The 26,226-nt window shown below is 33.9% G+C and overlaps 1 protein-coding gene across 3 annotated transcripts in view; it reads left to right on the top strand.

Moving 5' to 3' along the window:
* Not1 (CCR4-NOT transcription complex subunit 1) overlaps positions 1–26,226 on the top strand; it is a 568,860-nt gene that overhangs the window by 518,821 nt on the left and 23,813 nt on the right. For all 3 annotated transcript variants that reach the window (XM_090401629.1, XM_090401630.1, XM_090401628.1), the window contains exons 45-47: positions 8,388–8,456; positions 17,523–17,703; positions 25,083–25,215. In XM_090401629.1, coding sequence (XP_090257755.1) covers positions 8,388–8,456; positions 17,523–17,703; positions 25,083–25,215 — 383 coding nt within the window. The remainder of the gene's footprint in view (positions 1–8,387; positions 8,457–17,522; positions 17,704–25,082; positions 25,216–26,226) is intronic.

Here is a 26,226-nt window from a genome sequence, read left to right as displayed (position 1 = left end):
ATTTTTGATAATTTGGTTTGTTAATTGAGAACGATACTTGGATTTTACAAATTTCATCGTTGAGTACAGTGATTCAACATCATACATTGATCCAAAAATTTATAATAAACGGTATGTTGCATTTTTTTAAATGGCTGTACTTTATCGTATTTACACATTTCCAAAATTCATTGATTGAATTTATTGATTTATGTAACATTTTAAGACCTTCGTCTTCTTGCATTTCTATTAACTCCATTTCTCCTGATGCCGTTTCAGGAAGTAAGCTTTTTAAAAGCGGGAAACCGTTGTTTATTACATCAATTTCAAATGGATTTAATAGAAATGCGACAGATGGTTTTTATTCTTGTAAGTCTAGAAATCGTTCTTCAAAATCGTCCAACAGGTTGTTTAATTTTGCCCAATAGTTACTGATGGCTGTAGGAAGAATATTACATCCTGAAGTTGCTTTTTTCAAACATGGAAAGTGATTGAATGTCTTTTCACTTATATTTTTTTGAAAAAGTTATTTTTTTTTAAAAAACTAAAAATGCTCTGACTCGATTCTGAAATATTCTTGTCCTTGCCTTGCAGTGACACATTGAAATTTTGTAAATGTTCCATTATATCAGTAAAAAAACATTAAGTCCTGGATCCATTCATTGTTTTTTAATTGCAGATATGATTTCTTTTTTATATCTAGGAATTCGATAATAGGTTCCAATAAAACTACAAATTTGTTCAATACATCATACATAGATAACCATCTGCAGTACAACGATAAATCATTTATTTGTTCATTCAAATCAAGTTTATCAATAAAATTTCGAAACTGACGGTGGTTTTTTGCATTGGTCAGAATGAAATTTACGATTTTTATGAGTGGTGTAAACACATGTTCAAAATTAAAGTGTTTTGCAACAAGATATTCTCGATGCAAAATACAATGAATTGGAATGAAATCGAGAATGCTTTCATCTTTTTTTAAAGTCCAATTAATCCTACATTCTTACCCACCATTGCTGCTGCTCCATCAGTAGCCACACTTACTAATTTACTTTTTGGAACATTTTTAAGGGCAACATCAAAAGCTTCCTTAATATCAACACTACGAGTGTTGATATACTTTTAGTGCTATTAAATCTAATAATTCTTCTCGCGTCACTCCGTTCTCAAGAACGAAATGAATAAAACTGTAATGCGAGTTGATTTGTCAAGCGCCAAACTAAATGCTACACAATCTTTTATATTGTTTTCTAATTTTGATAATAAATCCACGTTTATTTCTGAAATATGTCGTGAGGTAGGAATGTCAGTAATTAACTTTAAAAGTTTTGAATTATTAGGGTCCAGTGACTCAGTTGTATCAAGAATGTTTTGCTTAATAAATTCCTCTTCAGTATAAGGCCGTTTTGCATGTGTGATGTTCCATGATATTTTAAAACTAGCCTCTATTACAGTTTTAGATTCTTCAGTAAATTTTGTCATGAAGTTAATTTGGTATATTAACTGATGATTTCAACGATTTAATTTTAATTCATATTTCAGATTTTTCTGGATATTGAGACGAAAACTCGCGATGCAATTTTTCATGATGACGTTTTAAATTCCCTACTTTGAAATTGCTCACTGTTGAACTACAGATGAGGCAAAAAGCTTTACCATTTTTCTCAATAAAAGCATAGTCTTCTTCCCATTCTTCCTTAAAATTTCTATGTTCGTCTATATACTTCCGCTTCTGTTTATTTTCAAGAGTTATGCTGCAAAATATTCTATAATAAAATTTTAAAAATAAAATATTAATATTTAAATCATTTGGAATTTAAATTATTACCTTTTTATTAATATAAGAAGTACGAAATTTTGTTATGTATTATCTTTTTAAGTTTTCTGACAAGGTAATATAAATATAACTACATTGCCGAACAGCATATGAACAACAAAATACAGCTTATTAGGGATGGCAAACAAACATAGTTGATTTTTAGAGAATAACATTTTTCTCAAAACATTTTTTTCCTTTTTTTGGCTTTGCCTAAAAAAGTTTTTTTAAATTATTATCATCATTCAGAAAAACTTTATTACGTGATTGCCCTATGTCTGCTAGAAAATTAAGAAAAATTATAAATATTTTTTATTTGTTAGTTGAGCCGCAATAAAACTTAAGAAGAGCCACATGCGGCTTGCGAGCCGCAGTTTGGCCACCATGGTTATATTGCATCAGAACCAAAAAAAATTTGTGACAGTTTCAGCTATGAAGTACACCATTGGTGGCCAACAAGTTCATCACAATCTACTGGTTGATAATGGCTTTAATGTCGGTTGATTTATGGCAAAATCAAGACACAAACTTCTCATTAATTAAATATAAATTTAATATCAAAAATTTTAATTATGCTTAATTTTTATATTAACTAACATTTTTTTTTTAAAATGTTAATTGCTTGGCAAAAGAATTTGATCCCCTGATGTACAGTTGCAGACATTCTAAGGAAGAGCTTTGCAACATTGGCAGCAGCTTTGTGGCCAGTGTGTATAAATAGCCATATAATAAACTGTTCATTGAGTTAGAACCAAATGTAAAAGTTTTAGAATGGAATGCAGTTGCTGTCAGGCCTGATATTATCATTATAAGATGGTAACATATTTTCCATCATTATCTGTGGATGGACCGAATGTTTGAGTAATTTCCAAATTTGTGGTAAAAGACAATTTTTGTCTTCCCAAAACTCCTGACAAGTTATCTAATTAGTTCTCTATGCAGATGTCAGTGCTCATGTTCTGTAGTATCTAGAGAGAAATGGAGATACTTTCACTATAATACTGAGAGTTGTGTACACAGACATAATAATATGTAACTGAAACAAATAAAATTAAAACTTTTATTTACCAAATATTTGACAAAAACCTAAGAATTATTTAAAAAAAAAAAAAAAAAAAAAAAATATATATATATATATATATCAGCCATATGATGGCATACAGAACAATGTGATGTTGGAAGGATGTAGTGATCAATATATATATATAGAGAGAGAGAGAGTTTTTTTTTTTTTTGGGGGGGGGGGGGACTACTAATGGCTGGTAAGAATGAGACTTTCTCAGATTTTTTTCCTGCCTGTCATTTACAAAGTTCCCATTGATTGCCACCTTTCCTGCTTCATACAAAATCATTCTCTGTGTGTGTGTGTGTGGGGGGGGTGATTACAAGAACATAAATCATTTAATAAGTCTGGTTTAGCAAAGCGTGGAATTGACACCAACCACAGAATCTTCTGGTCTAGAATACTCCACCAATACTTCTTCATATTTGAATGTTTATACAATGAGCATGCTGAAACCTTACAACATCATAATTTAAATTGGAACGACTGCCTCTCCTTGCCAAAAAATCTAGAAGTCTCATTCTTATTAGCCATCAAGTTTTCCTGCTCTGTATATCTATTACTACAATTCACCTACATCATGTTGCTCTGTATACCATCAGACTTCCGTTATTACATGTTAGCCTGCCACTGAAGATGACCTATTATTCTCAGGTTGAAATATTTAGCAAAAAATATTTGGCTTTATTTTATTTGTTTCAATTATATATTCTTGTATGTGTACACAGTTCTTGTGGTTTTCTAAGACTAAAAAGGACTTATGTAGAAACCAGTCTATTCTACTAGACCATAGAAAAAAGCATATTAGACAATATGGAGATATAAACTTAATGGGCATTCATAATCTTTGTTTCAAAGTACCATCCTCTTTATGTTCAAAATTTTCTATTCAACCAAATCTTCCAACTCATTCTGATTTAGTTCCATATATGCATAGACATCCAATTTGATTAAATCAGAAAATATTATTCTTAGATTGGCCAGCTTCATTTCAATCAGTATATCTTTCTGATATTCACTCCATTGCACCTTTATAGACTTTAAACAAAACTTAACACATCAGTGGACAACCCAGGGAAATGTGAATACTGTGAAGAACATCACAATTAGAGATGAGATAATGTACTCTTGAAAGAGATCAAAACAGCAGTAATAAAGGAAAAGGAGAGATGAAGCATATGGATATGTGAGCATATGACAAGCAAAAAAAATTGTGCATTGAAGAATTACTTATGAGACATTTGTTCATCAGCAGATGGACAGACAGAATATAGTTATTAAAAGGTGGTTGGAAACAATTATAAATTATATTACAGTAGGCACTTACTATGAAATACCACTATAACAAACTATGGAAAGCCTTAGTCCTCTAGAACTAATGTCATTTTAAGCTCAGGGTTGTAAACAGTTAAAGCACACAACCCATAATTATGAACTGAATTTTCTCACAAATGACTTCACAAAATATGACTATTGGTAGTAATCTTGTGAGAAGTACTGCATAATATGTATTCATGTTTTATATTAAAACAAATGAAAAAAAAAAAGGATAAACTATAGCTGAGGTCAGTAAACAAAGGAAATTGTGTGAAATTGTACATTGATGAAAGAATACAAAGGATTGGCAGGAACCATACATTATTTACATTTGTACTTTTGTTGTTTTGTGTGCTTAATGTATGGATAGTCTGAGAATAGATTTGGGGGAGGGATAGTCTTTTTTATAGAACCTTGCACTGTAAGAAACTATTTCGTGGTCTCTAGGAGTCTGTTATAGCAAGCATCTATTATATAATTCAATATACATATAATGGCTTTGCAATCCTTAATAATAAAACTGTCATATATCAAACTCTTGCATATTGCTGTCATCCTGCTTTTATGATTTTTGCCTTCTGATGGATAAAAACTGTCCTAGTGATTCTCCACTGCTTGTATTTTGTTGCTTTGCTTTTCAAGATGTTTGATTCATTATTAGCTCATCGTCTCTTTCTCTCTTTTTATTTTCCTCTGTGTTCATTGTCTCCTGTTTTAGATTCCCTCTAATTGATTTTTAGAGTGCTCTCTTTCTCCCCCAATGAATATTTTGATTCTATTGAGGTGTCACTTAAAAATAATATTTTTCCCCTTTCTAATTAGATGGTAAGATCTTGAAGAGATTTTATGTAGAAAATTCCTTTATGCTATAATAACTTTCAGAACTGTCCATCTAGCAAGTACTTTCTTTTATCCTTTTCAAATATCTTCTTTTCAGAAATTGTGGAATCTCTTCACGTTTGTGTGTTATCTTATTTGGGAAGGGATGGCAGGGGGTCCATTTGAGATCAGTAGTGGTAGGAAGTAATACTTGCAACAGTTGAGGAATAGTAGAAATAAGGTTTCCATCGTAAGTCTTTGCATTGAATTTTAGCAAACATGATTTAACTGAATAAGAGTGACCAATGTTTCAGATTTAGAAGTTGAATAGTCCAATCTCAGTGGTGTCAAATAGCCATTAAGTCTCAGAGTATGACTCACAAGTTGCTTGTAGGTCACACAGCCTGATTTTTTTTTTTTTTTTTTAACAGTAAAATTTCCTTGATATGCATTGGTTTCTTTAAATTAAGGAACAAAGGTAAAAATCACAATTACTAAACTGTATGATGAATTTTTATCAATTTGGTAAAAACCAATATAAGATGCAAAAGAAACACCCACAAAAATTGTAAATGAATAGTTTAATTCAGTTAAATGGGTATATGAAGACAATGATCAAAAACAAGAGGTCAAAATATCTCAGTAAGGAATGTAATCACCCCAGTATCAAAATATCATTGTGAGCACTCAGTACAGTGCTCACAATGATATTTCATACCATTTATAATGGTGTCCAGGAGTTTAGTTGTGCCATTGCACCTGTAAAGCTTTCCCAAGTCCCTCATGGTTTGGGGGGGGAGGGGAGGTTGAGAGCAGTAACACATCTACCTAGAGCATTCTTGACATGCTCACTAGGATTGGGTTCAGAAGACCTGGCTGGCCAGTTCATAGATACAATAGCCTCTTCTTGACCATATTGGTCCACGAGCTTCACTCAACGAGGACAAGCATTATTGTCTTGTAGGAGACCCTCACCTCTATAAGTTACAGCATTTGTGGTTTTGCTAGGAAACACATAGGTCAGGGCCTCCACCAGTGGAATGCCTCTCCATACCATCACACCAACTCCACCATAAGTGTCCATTTTACAGATATTAGGTAATGACTTGTCCTTGACTCGCCAGATCAGAGCTCATCTGAAAAACAATACTGACCCTTCTGGTCTTAGGTTCAGTTGATGGTGAGCTTGGCCCATTTCAAACATTCTTTCCTATGACATGGGGAATTGGGGCATGCAGCCTATCAGTTGCCTAGTACAGACCACCTTTGTGAAGCCTTCCATGAACAGTGGAAGCAGATACCAATGTTCTTGTAGTCGGTGCAAGGTCAGATTGTAGCTGATTTGGGGTAACATGCCCAAAATGATTGGCCAATTTCATTCCCAAGTTCCTTGTGCAATTTTTTTAGCCTCATCTTCTTAGTCTTTAAAGTATGATGGCATAATTTTTTCCTGGAAAACACTCAATAGAGAATTGCTCTGTAATTCTGAAATTGTTTCCTTTTTTGCACATGGATACTGTGAGTACTCCAGTCATCATCCATAAATTGACCTCCTAACAAGTCTTTCTGAATTATGCTGTGTAGCCACTTTATATGATGTATAAAACTTTTATACTTCATATTTGGCCACTTCTAGTCAATTATTATTCTCGCCTGCCTTTCTACATTTCAGGTTTCTGATGACATTTTCTCTCTCATTGATATGTGATCATAACATGACAGAATGAATTCAAAAGAATATATTTGTTTGACTATATTCTGTCACTGTTTTGTTACTGCATATCTCATTTAACAATCTTTCATAACGGTTACTCCAGACATCCCGAACACCTGCTAGGAACTTTTGATAATATTTCTTCTTTACCAGAATGATTGTCTTTTGCTTTACTTTTTTGATTCCTCCATGAAGTTCTGATTACTCTGTTCTTGCAAACAATTTCACCACATTCTTCCTTAGTTAAGTCTGCGTGTTTTCTTCTGATGTGATTAAATCTCTAAAGTTCTTGTTTTCAGATTCAAACTTTTTCTCCAATAATATTTGTATATTTGATTCTGCATTTTACCTCTGAAAGCTGGTATTCATTTCATTTATTTAGAATGAAAGAAACTTTCATTCTTTTAAACTTTCTTACATGTTTTTTTTTTTCAAAATGAAATTCAATTTTATCCGAATGCTCAAGACTAAATAGTGATCACTTCCAATTTTAAATCCTCTGTACACTCTGGTGTTCTTCACCAGGGAGAAAAGAAAACATCACTATTGACATTGACAATAACATAGTCAATAAGACTTTTCTTATTCCTTGCCTCTTCTCTCCATGTGAATTTGTGCACATTTTTATGTTGAAACGTGTTTAGTAATAACCAGTCCATGTCCTGAGCAGAAATCCAACCGGTATTTGCCATTATTATTAGCTTTGCTCTTTTCTCCAAATTTTCCCAAAATATTTTTGTATGTCTGACAATCATTTCCTACTCTGCTATTTAGATCCCCAACAAGGACCAACTTTTCCTTTTTCATTGTGTCAGTTGCTTTTTGTAAAGCATCAAAAAATTCCTCCACTTCTATCTTAGTAGAGCCTTCTGTGGGACCATAGGCACAAACGAGTCTCATGGTCCAGTTCCCCATTCTGATATTTGCCCACATCACTCTACTTGAGACTGCCTGCCGTTCAAGAAGATCAGCTTCGTATTTAGTGTTGAATACTATGGCTACTCCTTCTTTTACTTGATTGTCATTGCCTGAATATAACATTTTGTATTTATTGCTCAGAAAGATCTTGCCAGTTTTTATCTTTTTTGTTTCAGTCACCCTCTATTATGTCGATCTGGTACTTATCTAATCCTCAGCTAGCTCCATTTCTTTGCCATTCGAGCCGCTTATGGTGATAATACCGATCTCGAACTCTGGTGATGTTGAGTTGGGGCATGTTTTGAGATTTGTTCCAGTAGCTGACTTTTTGCTGTTTTCCCTGGCAAAAACAACGGGGGCCTTGTTTAACCAGACGACGCTCCGGCTGGCATGAAATTCTTTCATGTTGTACCATTATTTCTATCTTTTGGTTTAAGCCAATAAGAATACAATTTAGTCAGCTACATCCCAAATTGCCATCCCATCCTCATTCGTTCAGTATCCAGGTAGATACCCAACAGGGTGCACCACGAGAAGATGAGGATTGGACATTAGGTCAGAGGCCCTGGTCGGTTCTCCACATTCCTTTAAAAAAATCTATGCAGAGGTCTCCTCTATCACTTAAGTTATTATTTACAATATTATTAATTAATGTATCACTGAAGTTATTATTTACAATATTGTCTAAAAAATGTGTATTCATAACTTTTTTTAATACTGAAAATTATTTCATGAGACTTATTTTCTTTCTCTAGGACCTTGATTCTTATATAAAAACAAGGAGTCCTGTAACATTCTTATCAGAGTTGAGAGGAAGCCTACAAGTAAGACAGTTTTTTTTTCTTTGATTAAAATTGATTAGATTATTTCAATAATGTACAACTTACCACAGGTTGAATTTAAAATTTTATACGGAAAAATGTGGTTATTAACAAGTTACCTCTCAGGTTTTCCATTTCATCTTTTCTTCCTTTCCACACATATGGTTAATTCTTCTATTTATTTTGGCAGCAGTTATCAGTATCCTAATAGTTTATCTCTGTAGAAATTTCTCTGCTATGTTGGAGAAGAGACTTCAGCTTTTAGGCAGAAAATAAAACCATCTTGTCACTGCCTGAAGAAAACACTAAATAACGTTTTATCACAGACAAACAGATTGAACTTAGATCTTCCTCTTTCCATAGAACTCATCATTATCAAATTCCTGCCATGTACCCTCAAGGGGTGTACAGGATATGATAGTACTACATGAAAAAAACTACATCATTACTAACTTCCTATCTACAATTTTCCTCCAAATCAGTCTGTTACTTGTCAAGACTCCAACATTATCAGATCTTATATTTCTATCGTCTAAGGCACTCTGTACCGTATCAATCCACCTATATCTTGGTCTTCCTCTGGGTCGTTTTGCTGCCAACCTGGCAGAGAACACTTGTTTTGGTAATCTTTCCTTGCCCATTCTGTTTAAGTGACCATACCACCTGAGATTAACTCTGCTAACACATTCCTGGATGCTGACAATGTCAAGTTCTTTCCTAATATCCTCGTTTTTAATATGATATTGCCATTGATGCCATCTGTTCATGCCTATAGTCTTTCTCAGGACTCTCATATCTGCGGTCTCTAGTCTTTGGTCAAGTGTTTTTACTTCTGACCCAGCTCTCAGATCCATAAGTTAAAACTGGTTTGAACACTGTCTTGTATACAGCTAATTTAGTGTTCCGACTAATTTCTCTCTTATTCCATATGAATTTATTCAATTGACTTCCCACCATACCAGCTTTGCTGATTCTGTTGTCTATTTCTATATTTAATTTACCATCTTCAGTAAAAATCGTGCCTAAGTAGCTGAAATGTTTTACTTGTTCCACAGGTTCTCCATTGACAACACAATTGACATTTTCAATGATTCTGCCTATTTTCATTGTCTTTATCTTTTTATTGCTGACCTTCATACCATATCTTTTACAACAGTTATTCAATTTAGTCAGAGAATCTTGCAGACTTGTAGCGGATTTATTTAGAAGTATAACATCATCTGCATAAAGCAAAGAGCTGACATTAACATCTCCAATTTTGATATCATGCCTAATACCACTTTCCGTCATAATGTGATCCATATAGATAATGAATAACAGAGGGGATAATGTACATCCTTGTCTCACACCAGATTTAACATTAAACCATCTTCCTGTACTTCCTTCAATTATAACTGCTGACTTACAACTCAAATAAAGACTAAGTATTGCTTGATATAATGCCCCATTGACACCATATAACTGTAGCATATTGAATATCTTCTCTCTTGGCACCTTGTCATATGCCTTTTCCAAATCAACAAAACTTAAATACAGATCTTTGTTATATTCCCATGCTTTCTCGACTATTTGTTAAAGTGAAGATCTGATCCTGACAGCCTCTATTTGGCCTGAATCCAGCTTGTTCTTCACCAAGCTTTTCTTCCACAATTCTTCTCAACTGTTTCTCAAGTATACTTGCATAGATCTTGCCAGGAACACTCAGTAGGGAAATACCTCTGTAATTCTCAATACAGTTTTATTTCCCTTTTTATATATGGGTACTATGAGAGCTCTACTCCAATCATCGGGAATTCGTCCCTCTGTCCAGGCCTTCTGAACTATGCAGTGGAGCCACTGTAAGACTCTTATACCACCATACTTCAGCATTTCTGGTCGAATATCTATGGGATTTATATCTGAGTATTGCAGTAACCCAGCATCTGTTGATTGACAGTGGCATCTTCATTGCAGAAGATTCCATCACATGTAAGTTAGAAACCATTAGGGTTGACATATATATGGTTGACTATACATGGTGTTATAGTCATAATTTATGTTATCAGCTTTACGTTTCGTTGCAGTCTCATGTCATTTTCCTTGGTCTTTTAACTCTTCCCTCTCCCCATTTATTTGTTATCTTCATAATAATTTGGTAGTCTGCTATTGTTCAGTTGATTTAATGTTCCCATTCTTGTTTTTATTTATGTACATAATTCACTGATTTTATATTCAGAGACTGTGAAATTTCTTCATTTGTGATCTGGTCCCATATGGATGTTTTTCTTTTAACTCTTCCCTCTCCCCATTTATTTGTTATCTTCATAATAATTTGGTAGTCTGCTATTGTTCAGTTGATTTAATGTTCCCATTCTTGTTTTTATTTATGTACATAATTCACTGATTTTATATTCAGAGACTGTGAAATTTCTTCATTTGTGATCTGATCCCATATGGATGTTTTTCTTTTTGAGATTGCAGAATCCTACAAAAAATATATATATATATACAGGGTGTTCGGGATAAATTTGACAGTTTCGTAAGGAAAAAGAAAATCTTCTTTGTATCTATTAAATTTAACGAATTGACAAAAAAACATTACAGGCAGAGTTAATTACAATACTATCAACAAGATTTACTCAAAATAACCACCATTAGCATCGATCACAGCTTCAATTCTGCTTCGGAACCTCGAACAAGCTGATGCTACAGTCTCCCTGGGAAGGGCCGCAAAAACTGTTTTAATTTTATCCATTAACTGGGCTTTTGTATTACTGGAAGTGCGATTGGTGTCTTTTTCAACTACGCCCCATACAAAATAATCCATGGGGTTAAGGTCTGGGGAGTTTGGAGGCCAAACATTTGGACTGGTGAAGTCGTAGAAATTTTCAGACAACCATTTTTGACTTTTCCCAGAGGTGTGGCAAGGGGCCGAATCCTGCTGCCATACATACGGCCTACCATTGGCTGCGCTTGTTATCCAGGGCTTGACTACAGTTAGCAACTCCACGAACAAAGCCCGAATTCCAATGCCAGGGTTCTTCAACACCTGTTCCTGCAGATTTGCGAGGAATTCTGCTGTACGAACGCAATCAGATCGTCTGCTAGGGATCTTTCTTCCTGCTACATCCTCGTAGTCACCATTGCAAGTCTCTAGTTCATGCCTGATTGTTTTTACTGTATTCAGGGAGCATTGGGCAGCAGTCGTAATATCCTTATTTTGATGGCGGGCACGAATCATCATGATACAAGTTATTCTCTTCCATGATTCAGGTGGGTTCCAGCTATCCATCCTTTGACATCTTGTATATGAATGAAGAAGGGTCCAAACTTTTAAATGAAGAGAAGTGTGTTTTAATACATGTAACTTACGGAAAAATATAATTAATTATAAATATGTCAAATTTATCCCGAACACCCTGTATATATACAGGGTGTTCGGGATAAATGAATCATGGAAGAGAATAACTTGTATCATGATGATTCGTGCCCGCCATCAAAATAAGGATATTACGACTGCTGCCCAATGCTCCCTGAATACAGTAAAAACAATCAGGCATGAACTAGAGACTTGCAATGGTGACTACGAGGATGTAGCAAGAAGAAAGATCCCTAGCAGACGATCTGATTGCATTCGTACAGCAGAATTCCTCGCAAATCTGCAGGAACAGGTGTTGAAGAACCCTGGCATTGGAATTCGGGCTTTGTTCGTGGAGTTGCTAACTGTAGTCAAGCCCTGGATAACAAGGGTAGCCAATGGTAGGCCGTATGTATGGCAGCAGGATTCGGCCCCTTGCCACACCTCTGGGAAAAGTCAAAAATGGTTGTCTGAAAATTTCTACGACTTCACCAGTCCAAATGTTTGGCCTCCAAACTCCCCAGACCTTAACCCCATGGATTATTTTGTATGGGGCGCAGTTGAAAAAGACACCAATCGCACTTCCAGTAATACAAAAGCCCAGTTAATGGATAAAATTAAAACAGTTTTTGCGGCCCTTCCCAGGGAGACTGTAGCATCAGCTTGTTCGAGGTTCCGAAGCAGAATTGAAGCTGTGATCGATGCTAATGGTGGTTATTTTGAGTAAATCTTATTGATAGTATTGTAATTAACTCTGCCTGTAATGTTTTTTTGTCAATTCATTAAATTTAATAGATACAAAGAAGATTTTCTTTTTCCTTACGAAACTGTCAAATTTATCCCGAACACCCTGTATATATATATATTCTTTTTCATGGAACCCCCTTGCAGTGAAAATTTTCATAAGTTTTGAAGGAATTATCATAATGAACCGTTACTTGCAAAGTCAGTTTAATAAAAATTAGTATATTCCCCATTCACTGGAGGTTTTTTATTAAAAATGACATATAATACCATTTAGAAATGTCTGTAGACACTGGTTGAATCCCTACGTGTTTTTACCAAAAAAAAAAAAAAAATGTAGAGTTCTGCAGAATACAGTTTAAAAAGCTGCTGCCATATGGTATACCCAACCATTTTTGAAGCATTTCATTCTACAGTTTAAATTAGTTTTTATCTTTCTTTTTTATAGTCCATGTTTTGCTTTCATATTTTCATGTCTTTTTTTTTTTTTTCATTCTCTTGTGATAAGTGTACACATCACAAGTATCTAAAAGTATTCACTTATTCTAATATTTTATTATCTATCACTATTTTACCTCTGAGTTTTCGCTATGAATTTTATTATTTTTATTTGGATATTTCATATTATACTTCACTGAGATTTCATTTATGATTTTACTGATTAAATTATTTTAAATTTATTTTAATTTAATTTTATTTTTAAATCAAAATTTTTTTTTGATGCAGGTAATACAATTTCATTAGCAATTTCAATAGGATTCAGATCCCACTATGTGCATAGATATCTGTGAATGCCTTAAGATAGGAGGTTAATTTTTCTCTCTCTTCTTTTTCAATAGCACTATTTCTTTCATACTGTATTTCAGTTTCCATCATTGTCTGGAATTTAGGTTCTAGTACATTTTATATTTCTCTTTTCCATTTACATAGTGCACTTTTCTATTCATTTTCTCGAGATTCCTAAACTTTCTCTTTGCATCTATAATATTTGTTTCATTTTCCTATTTCTCCTCTGTTATGGGACTTCTGTTTATTACACAACAATATTCCTTTTTTAATGTTGTGTAATATCAGAATCTTGTAATGAAGCAGTACAGGCTTACCCCTGCCATATGATACATTAGGTTCCAACCCATCGTCATAAAGTGCATTGTTGCTTTTTTTCCCCTTTTTTTTTTCTTTTTTTTTTACACTTGTGGACATTTAGTTATGTCAGTTATATAAACAAAAAATTTTAGAATTTTTGCAGACAAAAAAAGTTACAAATGTGGAATGGTAGATTGTCTTCTCTTTTTTGCATATTTCTCTACAACAGGTATATTGGCCTAAAAATCTCTCTTCACTAAATTTAATGTTAATATTTTTAATCTTAGTATCTAAAGTAATAGGTTTACGGGTCTCCCTTCTTTTCACTGAAAGCAACAGTACCCTTACTTTGATTTTTATCTGCCATTATTAACAACAACAATAATAATAATAATAGTTATAAACAGTGAAACACCAAAACACAGAGAGATGCAGCAGCATTGTAAATAAACATGGTCTATGAAACCCACACATCGGTTGATTCAGAGCAGCATCATATCGCTAAAACTATTGTATAAGCGAATACGGTATCACATAAATGGGCACAGGTTATAATTGAAAATCGTTGAACAGATCGTCATAAGGTAGAACCTGACTGTAATGTAACTTCGTTGATAAGCATTTTCCATTTAGTTTTTGCCATCCTAATTTAATTCAGAGTTTTGCTATTACCATGTAATGATTGGAATTTAATTCATAACCTCAGCATTTAATTCAAGAGACTTGTTAATAATAGATTCCTTCTTTCCCTTTAGCCACTTATCTATGACACTGTGTTATAGGTTTTATGACTTTTTTTGTGTGCGAGATTAAAAAAAAAAAAAGTTAAAAGTTGCAGTTATGTAATCAGTAAGTTATTTATATCATCTTTATGTTAAATTATTGTTATTCTCAAATTTTTATAAATTACAAAATCTTGTAGTTGCATTAGTAATCTGTTTTGTTAGCTTTATCTGTGACATTCTACAGTTTTTATACACTGTCATTTTTCTTCTTTCTTTTCGAACTCTTCTAGCGCATAAGTACCAATTATTGTTAGGTGACCGCTTAATTGGGTTGAGTTTTCATCCAGTTCATCTTCTTTTTGTGCAGTACTTCTTATATTTCAACTTTCAGTTTTTGTTTCTTTTTCCAATTTCATTTACTTTTTCCTGTATCTTAATCTAAAAGGTCTGTTTCTTAATAATCTCTCCAGCTTTTCTTTCACTGAGATTTGAAAGTAATTAGATTTCCCCAAAACAGTTTACTAACCCATCACCAAGCAAGTCCAATGGCAAGGTTCTTTCTACTTGCAGTGTCTACGCTGGCTTTCTAACAGCATTCCTTTTGTTGAAGATATTTGGATCATACTACTCATACTCAGTCACCAGTGCCTCATTAAATTAAACTTTCCAAGAAATTATATTTTTTAATCCTTTATCCAGTTGTAAATAAACAAAGTTTGTGCACGAAGTATCTTCACATGCAAACTTTGACAGTCGATGCGAAGTCAAAGCCTCTGTATACAGGTAGCCTAGTCGTGAAGATACTTCACATGCAAATTCGGTTTGCTTACATGTAGATAAAGGATTAAACAAGAATATGATTTCTTGGCAAGTTTAATTTAAATTATAACCAAGGGGGAAAAACTTTCTGCAATGCCTCCTCATTAGCTTTAGAACAGCCACAAAAGATGAGGTTGGCATTTGAGTGGGAGAGGGAGAATCTATATTTGGAACCACTCCTAAAAGACATTTCCTTGATTAATTTTGTAAAAATTATTTATATTTTACTTAATGGGTTACTGCTGCACTATTTGTAAAATTTTTTTTACGTCGTAATATCATAGTTGCTTGAGCTAGTTCAAACTGTCTATAGACTTCAATTTCTAATTCATGTACAAAACTCTCAATTATTCTTAATCCTTTCTATGACTTTTGTTTTACTCCCTCCCTCTCTCAAGGCCATAAGTATGCTCTTACACATACTTAAATTTTTTATTTAGGAAAAGTCTCTGGCTGGAACCAATTTCTTAATCTACTCTGCTGTGTTTCACTTGTATTGATCCTTAAATTTTTTTTTTTTTTTTTTTTTTTTTTTTTTATTGGCTGCACCATTAAGGATCACATAAAAGAATTGTTTTTCTTTCCCCTACACACAAAAGAAACATTCAGCTAAGCACGATGAAACTGTCTCTTAAATTAACTCTATCTCAAACAACTCCTATTAATTAATCAGTCGTGGCTATTACTATTCTTAGGTCACACAGGTTCGATATTTTTATGAGACAGTGCGCAAAACAAGATCAGGCAAGCTATTAACAAAACAAACATGTTTATTTATTCTAAGACAAATCATATACAAAATTCAAACAGCACATATCGTGTGTCTGGTTCTAACTAAGAAACAAGAGCACAGTGAAGACAATACAAATCACGTGTTTAATTCTCCACACAATCATTTAAGCATTTCGCTCAAGCTTTAAGACAAAGAAATTATAAATGCACATAACTTTTCAGACACTTGGATAGAACTTAACACACTTAAACTTCACTCACGTTATAAACAGTAAATGGCAAAACTTCTTCACTCACATTATAAACAGTAAATGGCAAAACTTAAACCAATTCATTTTTAGCATTACACAACATTAGCAAATCTTTAGAACTCTATATACTACTATTCACATTCAAACAGAAGTATGGCTTTCTGACTTCTCTAGCACTTTTTATGCTAACAGATAACAGAACCAACATCATTCGTTTGAACTTCACAATCTAGGATATTACATAAAACATTCTACTTACAATGTTGCCAGTTCACACAGTCCTAGATCCTAAAGGGTTACGGGCACGTTCCACTTCTTCCCAGTAAAACTTTCAATCGGGCAATAGGTTACGGCAGCGATAATTCAGCACACACATAGATCATCGAAGAATCATATGGTAGGACATCTTGAAAAGACCTTCTCTGCTGCTATCGAACTTCCCATCTTCGTCGGAACTTCTGCTTGCGGGAACGCGACTCTCCCCGTCCTCGGAAAAGGCTTGGCACAGGAACAAAACTTCAAATCAAGAGCCTTTAGCCACTCATTCTCTGCCTTTTATATCATTCTCCCAACCTTGGCCCTTCTTCCAGAAAAGTCCCCCAGATTTACTGGAGGATTTCTCCATCACCCACGCTATCATTGAGTTTTGGTGGGAAAACCCATAAACCGGTGATTTTAGCGATTGTCGCTAGCTAGCCTTAGGTCTATTTGCCTAATCCTGTCTGAGCTTAATTTTAGTTACAATTCTAGTCGACATAATAAATCCAGTAACTAATTGTTAGAATATTTAAATATTCTAACAATTAGTTACCGGATTTATTACAGCACAGTGAGTTATACATTATTTTAATTACAAGTATTTTATGTAATTTAATTGCCCATGTAAAATCGACATAGAAAAAATTGTTTATATATTTTTTCTATACAAGATTTTACAATATGAATATACCACATTCTTATATTTATGTAAAATTGTCATGTCTTTGTTGCAAATATATTGTCGATGAAACTTGATAATCAGTTTTAATTTTGAAGCAAGATTTGAGAACAAGACATTTAGAAAGCACTGGTCCAGATGGATTTCTAATGGCGCCTTTTTAGGGTCTTCAGGTATCCCCAATATCTCTCTCTCAATGGTAAAAGAGAGAGAGAGAGAAAAAAAAAATTTACAAACTTTGTGGGTTTGTAAAGATGTTATTACGAAAGAGGTTCAAACCAATCAGCCATTACTTTTGTTATTTGTCTGTTAATTAGGATGTACTCTTTATGTAAAAATGTGTTTATACTAAATTATATATTTAGCATTTTCAATCTGTTCATTATGTAGAGTAGAAAGAGACAGAGCTCTATATTTATCTTTATATTTTTTTTTTAGGTCTCCAGTGAGCCTGGAGTGAAGTATAATATAGCCATGATCAATGCCCTTGTTCTGTATGTTGGCACTCAAGCAATTGCTTACATTCAGAGTAAGGGATCTACTCCTAGCATGAGCACAATCACACATTCTTCCCATATGGATATATTCCAGAACCTGGCAGTGGATCTAGATACTGAAGGTTTGTAATACTTTTTTTGTGATGAACTCTTAGTGGAGTAATCCCCCCACCCCCAAAGATGAATACAATGAATACAACTAAATTTATTAGTATTAATATTCTTTTCTCTTGTTTTAATTTGTTGAGATGTAAAAGAATCTTCTAATAAGCTAGGTTTCAAGAATATCTATAATATTATCCAGTAGCACACAGCATTTTCAACATGTGCACACACACACACATTGCAAATGGTAACAGAAATAAGTGGGAGAATGATGAAACATCCTTTGCACCTTAGCTTCATCTTTTGAGGTGCAGACAGGTGTTCATTATTGCATTTATATTGAGTACTTATCAGATCAAGACTGCATTAGTCTTGATTCTGGCAGAACACTTTCGTGGTTGGATTTTGAACATCACATATTCCTAGTCTTTATATTGAAGCATATGAACTGTTTTTGTCACTTTCACATCAGTTGCTATCTTTGCTATATGTGACCAAATGAATATCTCTGGCCGACATCTGATAGTTTTTACTGTTCAAAAATTTGCACAAATTTTTGAACAGTAAAAGTAAATAATAACAAAATTTAGAGTGAGTAATAAAGCAATATAAAATTTGTGTTTGTTTCATGATGATATATTTTGCTATTCAAACATATTTTCTTTTTCTCACAGCTAGCATAGTTTATAGAAGTAAATCAGGAGAATGTGCATAACTTTAACAGGGCTTTTTTGAATAAAAAAATTATGTTAACTGGGATGTGATACTTAATAATTATTGGACTATGATTGTTTGATTTCAAAAAAAGCTACAATGTTTTCAGAGACAATGTTCATATGGAGGTTATGTTACCCTGTACTCTTAAGTTCCTGAATTTATGTGCATTCTTCAAATTCACTCTGTATAACGATGTTTTGGGTAAAAGTTGGAAATTGAAATAATAATTATTTATTATTATTATTATACCTCCATGGAGTTTAAAAAAAAAAAAAAATTCATCCCAGGAGGTCACATTGTCACAAATTTCATTATTCCATGCCTTAAATACATTCACTATCACTATGCTCACCATACTCTCATGCAGTGTGTGTGTGTGTGTGTGTGTGTGTGTGTGTGTGTGTGTGTGTGTGTGTGTGTGTTCCAATCACCTTCCATTCTCCATGCAAAAAAACCTGTTCCTCTTCCCTTTGCTCGCACTCTCCTTATACAGCTTCCAGGGATGACCTCTTGTTCTTCACCTGTTTCCCCCCATTCTGTGTAAAATCTCTTCTATATTAATCTGATAATAACCCCTTGCCAAATTTAAGCATTTCAATCATATCCCTTAGTCTCTGAAAATTGCATTTCCTCAATTTTTCTTCATACTCAATGTACCAGAAACCACTTTGTGCTTCTAAAATTTTAAATATTGTTGGCAAAGTGTTTGAACAAGAAAAAAGTCATGAAGAGATATTGAGCCTTTCCAATATCTCTTCATCCTTTTGAAAACCAGGTGGGCCACATCTGCACCATAATCTCCATTTGGCTAATTAAACCCTTATACAGTGGAACCATAGCATCCTTACTTAAATGATACTTAAATTATTTCAGTTATAAAAATGCTTATCAAAATCATTGGAGAAGTTAGGTAGTTTCACTGATTGTGAATCTGTGTTAATTTGCTTAACAATGCCAAGATAGAAAATTTCGATATCCTGAAAGGTTGTTTGACACTAGCAGGGCAAAAATTAAAAATGTTAGCTAAGTTAGAGGGACAGGCATATAAAGCTGAGAGAAAATTATTACCAGTAGTTTACATATACAGTGGCATTTACCTGTGTACACCAGAATCATAAATGTGCAATTATTCATCAATGTATAATTGCACATTTATGATTTTGCCTCACTTAAAATTAAGAAAAAATAAGAAATCTGTTCATCTTTGAACAGCTGAAGGGTGTACTCCTGAGTAATGAAATGGTATGAGAAAGACAGGGGTAGATAGACTGAAAGAGAAGGAGAGAACAAAAAGTTGGTTCAGTGGGTTTAAAGTTGGATAGTGAAACAGAAGTTAACTAGTAGTTGCTGGTGTGTAAGGGGAAAGTGGAAAAATGGTGGCCAGTTCAGCAGATTTGTGAGAAAGTGACTAAAGTGCATCTCTCAAAGATTCACTTTAGTCAACAATTAACCAGAATGATCATATTAAAAATGAAGTTGATGTTGGTAGCATTCAGGAATGTGTGAGTAGAGCTAATCTCTGGTAGTATGGTCACTTAAGCAGAATGGGAGATGAAAGGTTAGCAAAACAGGTGCTTGATGCCAGGATGACAAAGATCCAGGTGGCTTCATGTAGTTAGAAGTGTCTTAAAAGACTGAAATATAAAATTCAATAATTCTGTGTCCTGACCAATAAAGAATAATTCAGAGGAGGATTATTGATAGGAATAATGTAATCTTTTCATGTAGTACCACACTGTATTCTGTACACCCCCTTTAACCCGCCTGGTTGGCCGAGTGGTAAGCGTATCCGCTCTCCAGCCAAAAGGCTGTGGGTTCGAATCCCGCCGTGGGCATGGATGTTTGTGATTGTCTGTGAAAATGCTAGTGGTGGTGGTCAGTGGTAGATGGCGTTGGTGTAGATGAAAGTAGTTGCGGAGATGGAGAGTTGTGGAATAAGTGCCCTCCCTCGATGAGTCTTTGAACTCCCTGGAGGTGTCATGTAATAATAATAATAAAATAACAGGAATTTGATTATGGCTTTTGGGGGGGATCTCAGTGGGGTGACATGTTCAGTTTAATATACCATGTTAATGAGTGTTAAATCTAGAATCTCCTCTTTTTGATTTTCTTTGATCAAAAATGTATCTATCTGCCCTATTATATCAAATTCATTTGTTGTGCTCTCTCTCAGTTATATCACCAACCATTCTGAATGCTGATTTCCACCTTTAGATAATTTTTTCCAGTATAACTTTCTTAAATGTTTTGACTGATTTCTCTCTTATTACATATAAATTTATTTAGTTGACTCCCTGCCTTATCAGTTTTGCTTATTCTGTTGTCTATTTCCATATTTTATATGTCGTCTTCACAAAAAATTGTGTCTGAATTGCTGAAATATTTTCAATTTTCCTGCCTGTTTTCATAGGCCTTGTCTTTTTATTGCTGATTTCCATACCAAATTTACAGATTACTGAGATTAACATCTCCAATTTTCATATGGATTAATGCTGTAAAATTCGATGTAGCTTAAAATTACCAAAGCGCTTTACATCGATTTTTACATAGGTCAAGTCTCATGAGAACTGTAAATAACCTTGTTTGTTTCTATGTATATTTTACTAAATATTCATGTAGTTAACCCTATGGGAAGTGACTGTATTTACTGTTTTAACGTCAGAAACAAAGGCATTGCTTTGCCATCGGAACTTTGTATATAGCTATGTGTAAGAGCACAAGAAAGTTGTTTACGGTTGTGTATGAGAAAGTTGTTTGCGAGCTCTGCACGTGAACATGTTCAAAGCTAGTTTTAGAGAAGTTTCTGCAAGTGCAGCAAGGAGGAGAACAAAGAGCGGGTCGAACTTAAAAGAAGATGAAAGAGAAATGCCGATTTTCTTCGGGGTTTACAACCCTTGGTGCAAGGTACCGAGATCGCAAAATAAAAGGGGACTGAGTCGATCATCGAGAGGAGAGGCAGTCGGAACCAGAGCAGTGGCGGCAGAGAAAAGAGGAGAGGCAAGGCCTCAGTTACTAAACAGAAGAGTCCAGGTCCAGTTGCCGAGAGAGGAGTGTCCAGGTCCAGTTGCCGACAGAGGAGAGCCAAGATCCAGTTGCTGACAGAGCAAAGCAAAGCGCTGTTACTGAAGAGAGCCAGAGCTAGTCAGTGGCAGTTACAGTCATCGGCAGTAGGCAGTTAGAGGCACGGTCATCAGCAGTTAGTAGCAGAAGTGGCAGCAGTTAGAAGTTCCCGAAGTAGGATCCAGAGGAGAATTTGCCCGTGTGCTGAGACCTCTTGCATGTGCTATTCGAGTACCGCAGATTGCAGTCCAAAAAGCCCGCCTATATCCCTACGTGATACCGCTGAAACAAGACTGAGATGAAAAGAAATGCCATAAAGATTTTAGTGCAAGACTCTTGACTGAATGTGCGATACAGAGCCTCTGTAATTCCTTCCTTTTGTACATTTTCTCATATAATATAGGAGATATGTTATAGATGGACCATTAAGAATTAGCTTAATAATAAGAAATGTCCATAAGAGAGTCAATTGGCATGTTAGAAGTTGATATCAAATTAGTAAAAATAACCTCTTTGCGAGCAAACTAGAAGTTTACTAAGTTGAATTTGTAAGCAGAGAGTAAATAAGTTTTTGAGTTAAAGAGATTATTTAGTGTTGAAATAAAAGGGTTCTAATTTTATGCTAAAGATTTTATAGATGGGTAGAGAAAGCAATCTTCCTATTGTTTGATTCATGTATATTTCATATTAATGTAAATAAATGTGTTTTAATTATTTGTTAAAAGAGTGCTGCCTGATCCTTTATTTTACAATGCACTTTTTCTAAAAATAATCAGACTTGTGAGCAGGAAACGACTAAGGCATTAAAAGCGCAGTTTAATTACTTAAGAACCACGACTGTTTGTGTAAACTTTGTGAAAGAAATTACGCTAGTAAGAGAGAGAGAGCTCTACCGGACATTTTATTGAGTCTTATGTTGAATATTGATGTATTGGATGGCGTAGTCTAACAAATAAATTTTCCAGTGTTCATAGGCATACGACTAGTAAATACGGAAGGTGGATAAACATGATATGCAGTAGAGTAAGTGAGAAAGGTTACGAGAGGAAAAGCATGTACTGCTAATTAGTAATAAAGAATAAAAGAAGATATTACAATAATGCAGCAGACAGCATTCGTTACAATGCCACTTTCCTTCATCTCTATTCTTATTCACCTATATGCGATTCATATAGGTGAATAAGAATAGAGTGCATCCTTGTCTTATGCCTGATTTTACATCAAATTATCTTCTCTTATCTCCTTTATTTCTACCAGCTGACATAAAAAAGGTTTTTCACTTTGTTATAATTTAAATTAAATTTGCCAAGAAATTCTTGTTTCCTTTATCCAAGTGTGAAGTATTTTTACATCTTCATTATAATAGATTTCAAATATGCTCTACATTTTTGTCCACAGTAGGAAAATGTGTACAATATTCATCAAACTGCCACATGCCCTTTGTGGTTTACAAATAAAATCACACTAGAAATCTAGATATCAGGATAGAAAATACTGCGCAGTATGGACATTTCAGGTCATGGAAATCTCAACTCAAGAATATCTGTTAGTTTAATGTATGTTAGAAGACTAAAATGGTCCCCTTATTTAGAAACTAGTAATTTCAAAGGCTGACTTTTTTTGTACCCATCATATGCAGATTGAACAAAGAAAGAGAGATCATATCAAATAAAATCTGGAACTTCTTTTTCTTAGTATTCTTTGAACAATTAAATTTTAAAAGAAAAAAATTAGGAATTCTAAAATAAAACAACTTCAGAAATGTCTCATTCTCATAACTTAGAATCCATCTATGGCAAACCAGTTAAGTGCTTATGAGTAGTAGCATCAGCATTTTTCCATTCATAACCTGAAATTTTCTATTCTGATACCCTTTCATTCTACATAGAGAGTTGGCTGCATGTTTCCATTCTTCATCATAATAAATTGAATGCAATGCATTTATAGCCACTGTTATCCAACAAAGATGCAAGGAGGGGAGACAGCAAATGAGTTATAGCTTAAACAATTGGGTATTTCCATTATGGCCAATGTAACTCTAAAAATATCACTCTCGACTCAATCCTCAATCTCTTCATATCACTGTGTATTCTTGTTGATTTTTCAGAATTGTAAGAATTAAAATCTTTTTTTTTTCCAGGAGGGTTTAAAAAAAAAATCAATCCTTACTGCTTCAGAAATTTACTATCATATTTACTCAAATATAACTCACACCCCTGATTTTACTTTACAAAAAAAAAAAATTTTAAAGTTTTGCATATATCTCGCACACAGAAAAAAGTTTAAACACATCCCGTTGGGGCAATAGTAACTCGCTCGTCACAGTAAACAACATGCCCTCCTCAACAGCCACTATACTGCAGATGCAATAAAAACAAGTAGTTATATTGTTTCACTGAATAAGTCTTTACAGGATAGTTTCTGTGGGGAGGGGACCTGGAATAAAAACAGCACTAACTAACGAATCACATGTCCCCTCCCCACAGAAACTATCCTGTAAAGACTCAAACAAAACCATATGTTGTGCTGTCAAACACAGTATATAACTAAAAACTATTGTCCAAATTTTCAATTACATGAATAAGTATTTGTTTGGTTGCATTTGAAATTTTTGATGTCATTAAGACATATCACAAAGGCTAACTTCAAATAAAATTCTACTGCTGAATTGGACTAACATTCCATATAATTGTGTGTGTGTCTGTGTCTGCCTGCTAGCCTGACATGGAAGCAGCACACAAACAAGCAGCAATAAAATTCATCCAAAGGGTTGAAACTTTGTGTCGGTTGAGCCTGCCTGTGCGACGTGGAAGCAGTACACAAACGGTAATGAGAAATCCCGTTGGAACGATAAACAAGTGAAACAACACCCCAACGTGAACGTGTTAAAACTAAGAAATATATAGTGAATGTTGTTATGGCAGTTTCAGATATTTTGGAATTCTATTGAAGAGAATCAGCATTTCAACTCAATTGTTGGCTTACCTTGTTGTTGAGGCACCCATCCTTAATATCGCACCAATCATATGCACATCTTCATAGCTGCTCTATCTCTACTGGCCTACCATTGCTGTCCATTTTGTGCTCTGCTTTCACTTCTCATTAGTCATTCGTGAAGGATTGTTCATTGTGTATCTCAAGTCTTGTAAATTACTGCTGTAATTTTTGCTTTAAATATAGAGAAACGTTCAAGTTACAGTTCTGGTTTTAAAACTCAGAGATTGAAACTGCTCTTGATGCCGGAGGTAGTGATAGCGAATAGTAGATTCTTGGTAAGTCGTACCTATTTTCAGTATTTTTCCGAAAATCCCTGCATATATCTTGCATCCCGATTTTTTAACTAATTTTGGGAAAAAACGTGCGAGTTATATTTGAGTAAATACAGTAATTCTAGAAGGACCATCTGAATGACAGGTACAAAAATTTCTCTGATCAGCAATATTTAAACTGACAAATCTTACAATTTTGCATAGTGGAAGTTACCATAAGGCTGCATAAACAAAGAGACAAATGCATTGTGTATGTACCAAATCAGCATTAAAAAATTTATGTAACATAGTAAACATTTCCTTTTGAAATATATAGAAAGATTGATAATCCATAATGTTTCTTATTCTAGGCCGATATCTGTTTCTTAATGCTATTGCCAACCAACTAAGGTATCCAAATAGCCATACCCATTATTTCAGCTGTACGCTGTTATATTTATTTGCTGAAGCAAACACTGAAGCAATACAGGAGCAGATAACCAGGTTAGTATTCTTATTTAAATTCTTAGTCTTATGCTTTTTTTAATTTGGACAGTTTTGTATTTTTGGATTAATTTTGTAATAATTTTGAATGTGTCTTCTGGTCGATTGCTCATTAATGCTACACTAGTAACTTTAGCCTACAACAATGTCCACATCTCAGTAGATCAACTATGGATGTCCTGAATATACACACACAATCAGCACTTACAGAAATTATCAGAATAGACTAATCGCTGGTTATATACAGCTGTACAATTTTATTTCCTAAATATATAAAATAAATGTATATTATTACTAATATCTTAATAATAATAATAATTAACAAAGAAATTTTTTTGTGTGTGTGTTTGTGTGACCCAAAAATAGTGCATACTAAATGTGTATTATTCGTTTTTTTGCCTTTCACTCAGATGATTGTTCTGTATGTCTGTAATAATATGCAAGCTAAGTAATGCACCCAGTAAGTTACCTATGGACAAAAGTAATTTTAGTCATGGCCAATGAACACTATTTTCTTTTGTTTAAAAGTGAGTGATGGCTTCATACTTATGATGATTATATTACAAACAATAATTTCATCTAAAGCAGTTATCTGCCAAAGCATCTTAACATCTTCAGTTTGTTATGTTTCAACTTTTCTCAATGTTTTCTGTAAAAAATATAGTTTAAAAATATATTTCTGTAATGACATAATCAATAATTTTCATTAAAAATTAAATTATGGAGAGGTAGGATTTATTCTCCTGGAAAACCTGCTACTTTACCATGCTAACTCATCTTCAGGTGAAAATCTTTCTTTTATCCTAGAGCTAGCCAGACAAAAAACATCATGTCATCCCTCAAGCTTCACTTTGAAGGCACTGATCAAATTGTAATTCATTTTTTCCCAATTACTTTATCAAAAGCTTATATGACTAACTGTCCTGTAATTCTCCATTTTATATGAATTTGGATAACATTTAGATTCACTCAGAAAGGATATAAGTGTCAAACTTTCCTTAGACATATTCG

The sequence above is a fragment of the Typopeltis vanoorti genome, chromosome 12 (assembly GCF_054136105.1).
Source record: "Typopeltis vanoorti isolate ZY-2024b chromosome 12, IOZ_Tvanoo_1.0, whole genome shotgun sequence".
NCBI lineage: Eukaryota > Metazoa > Arthropoda > Arachnida > Uropygi > Thelyphonidae > Typopeltis > Typopeltis vanoorti.
Note: the sequence above shows the minus strand (reverse complement) of the source record. Positions and strands in the feature narration are given on the sequence as shown.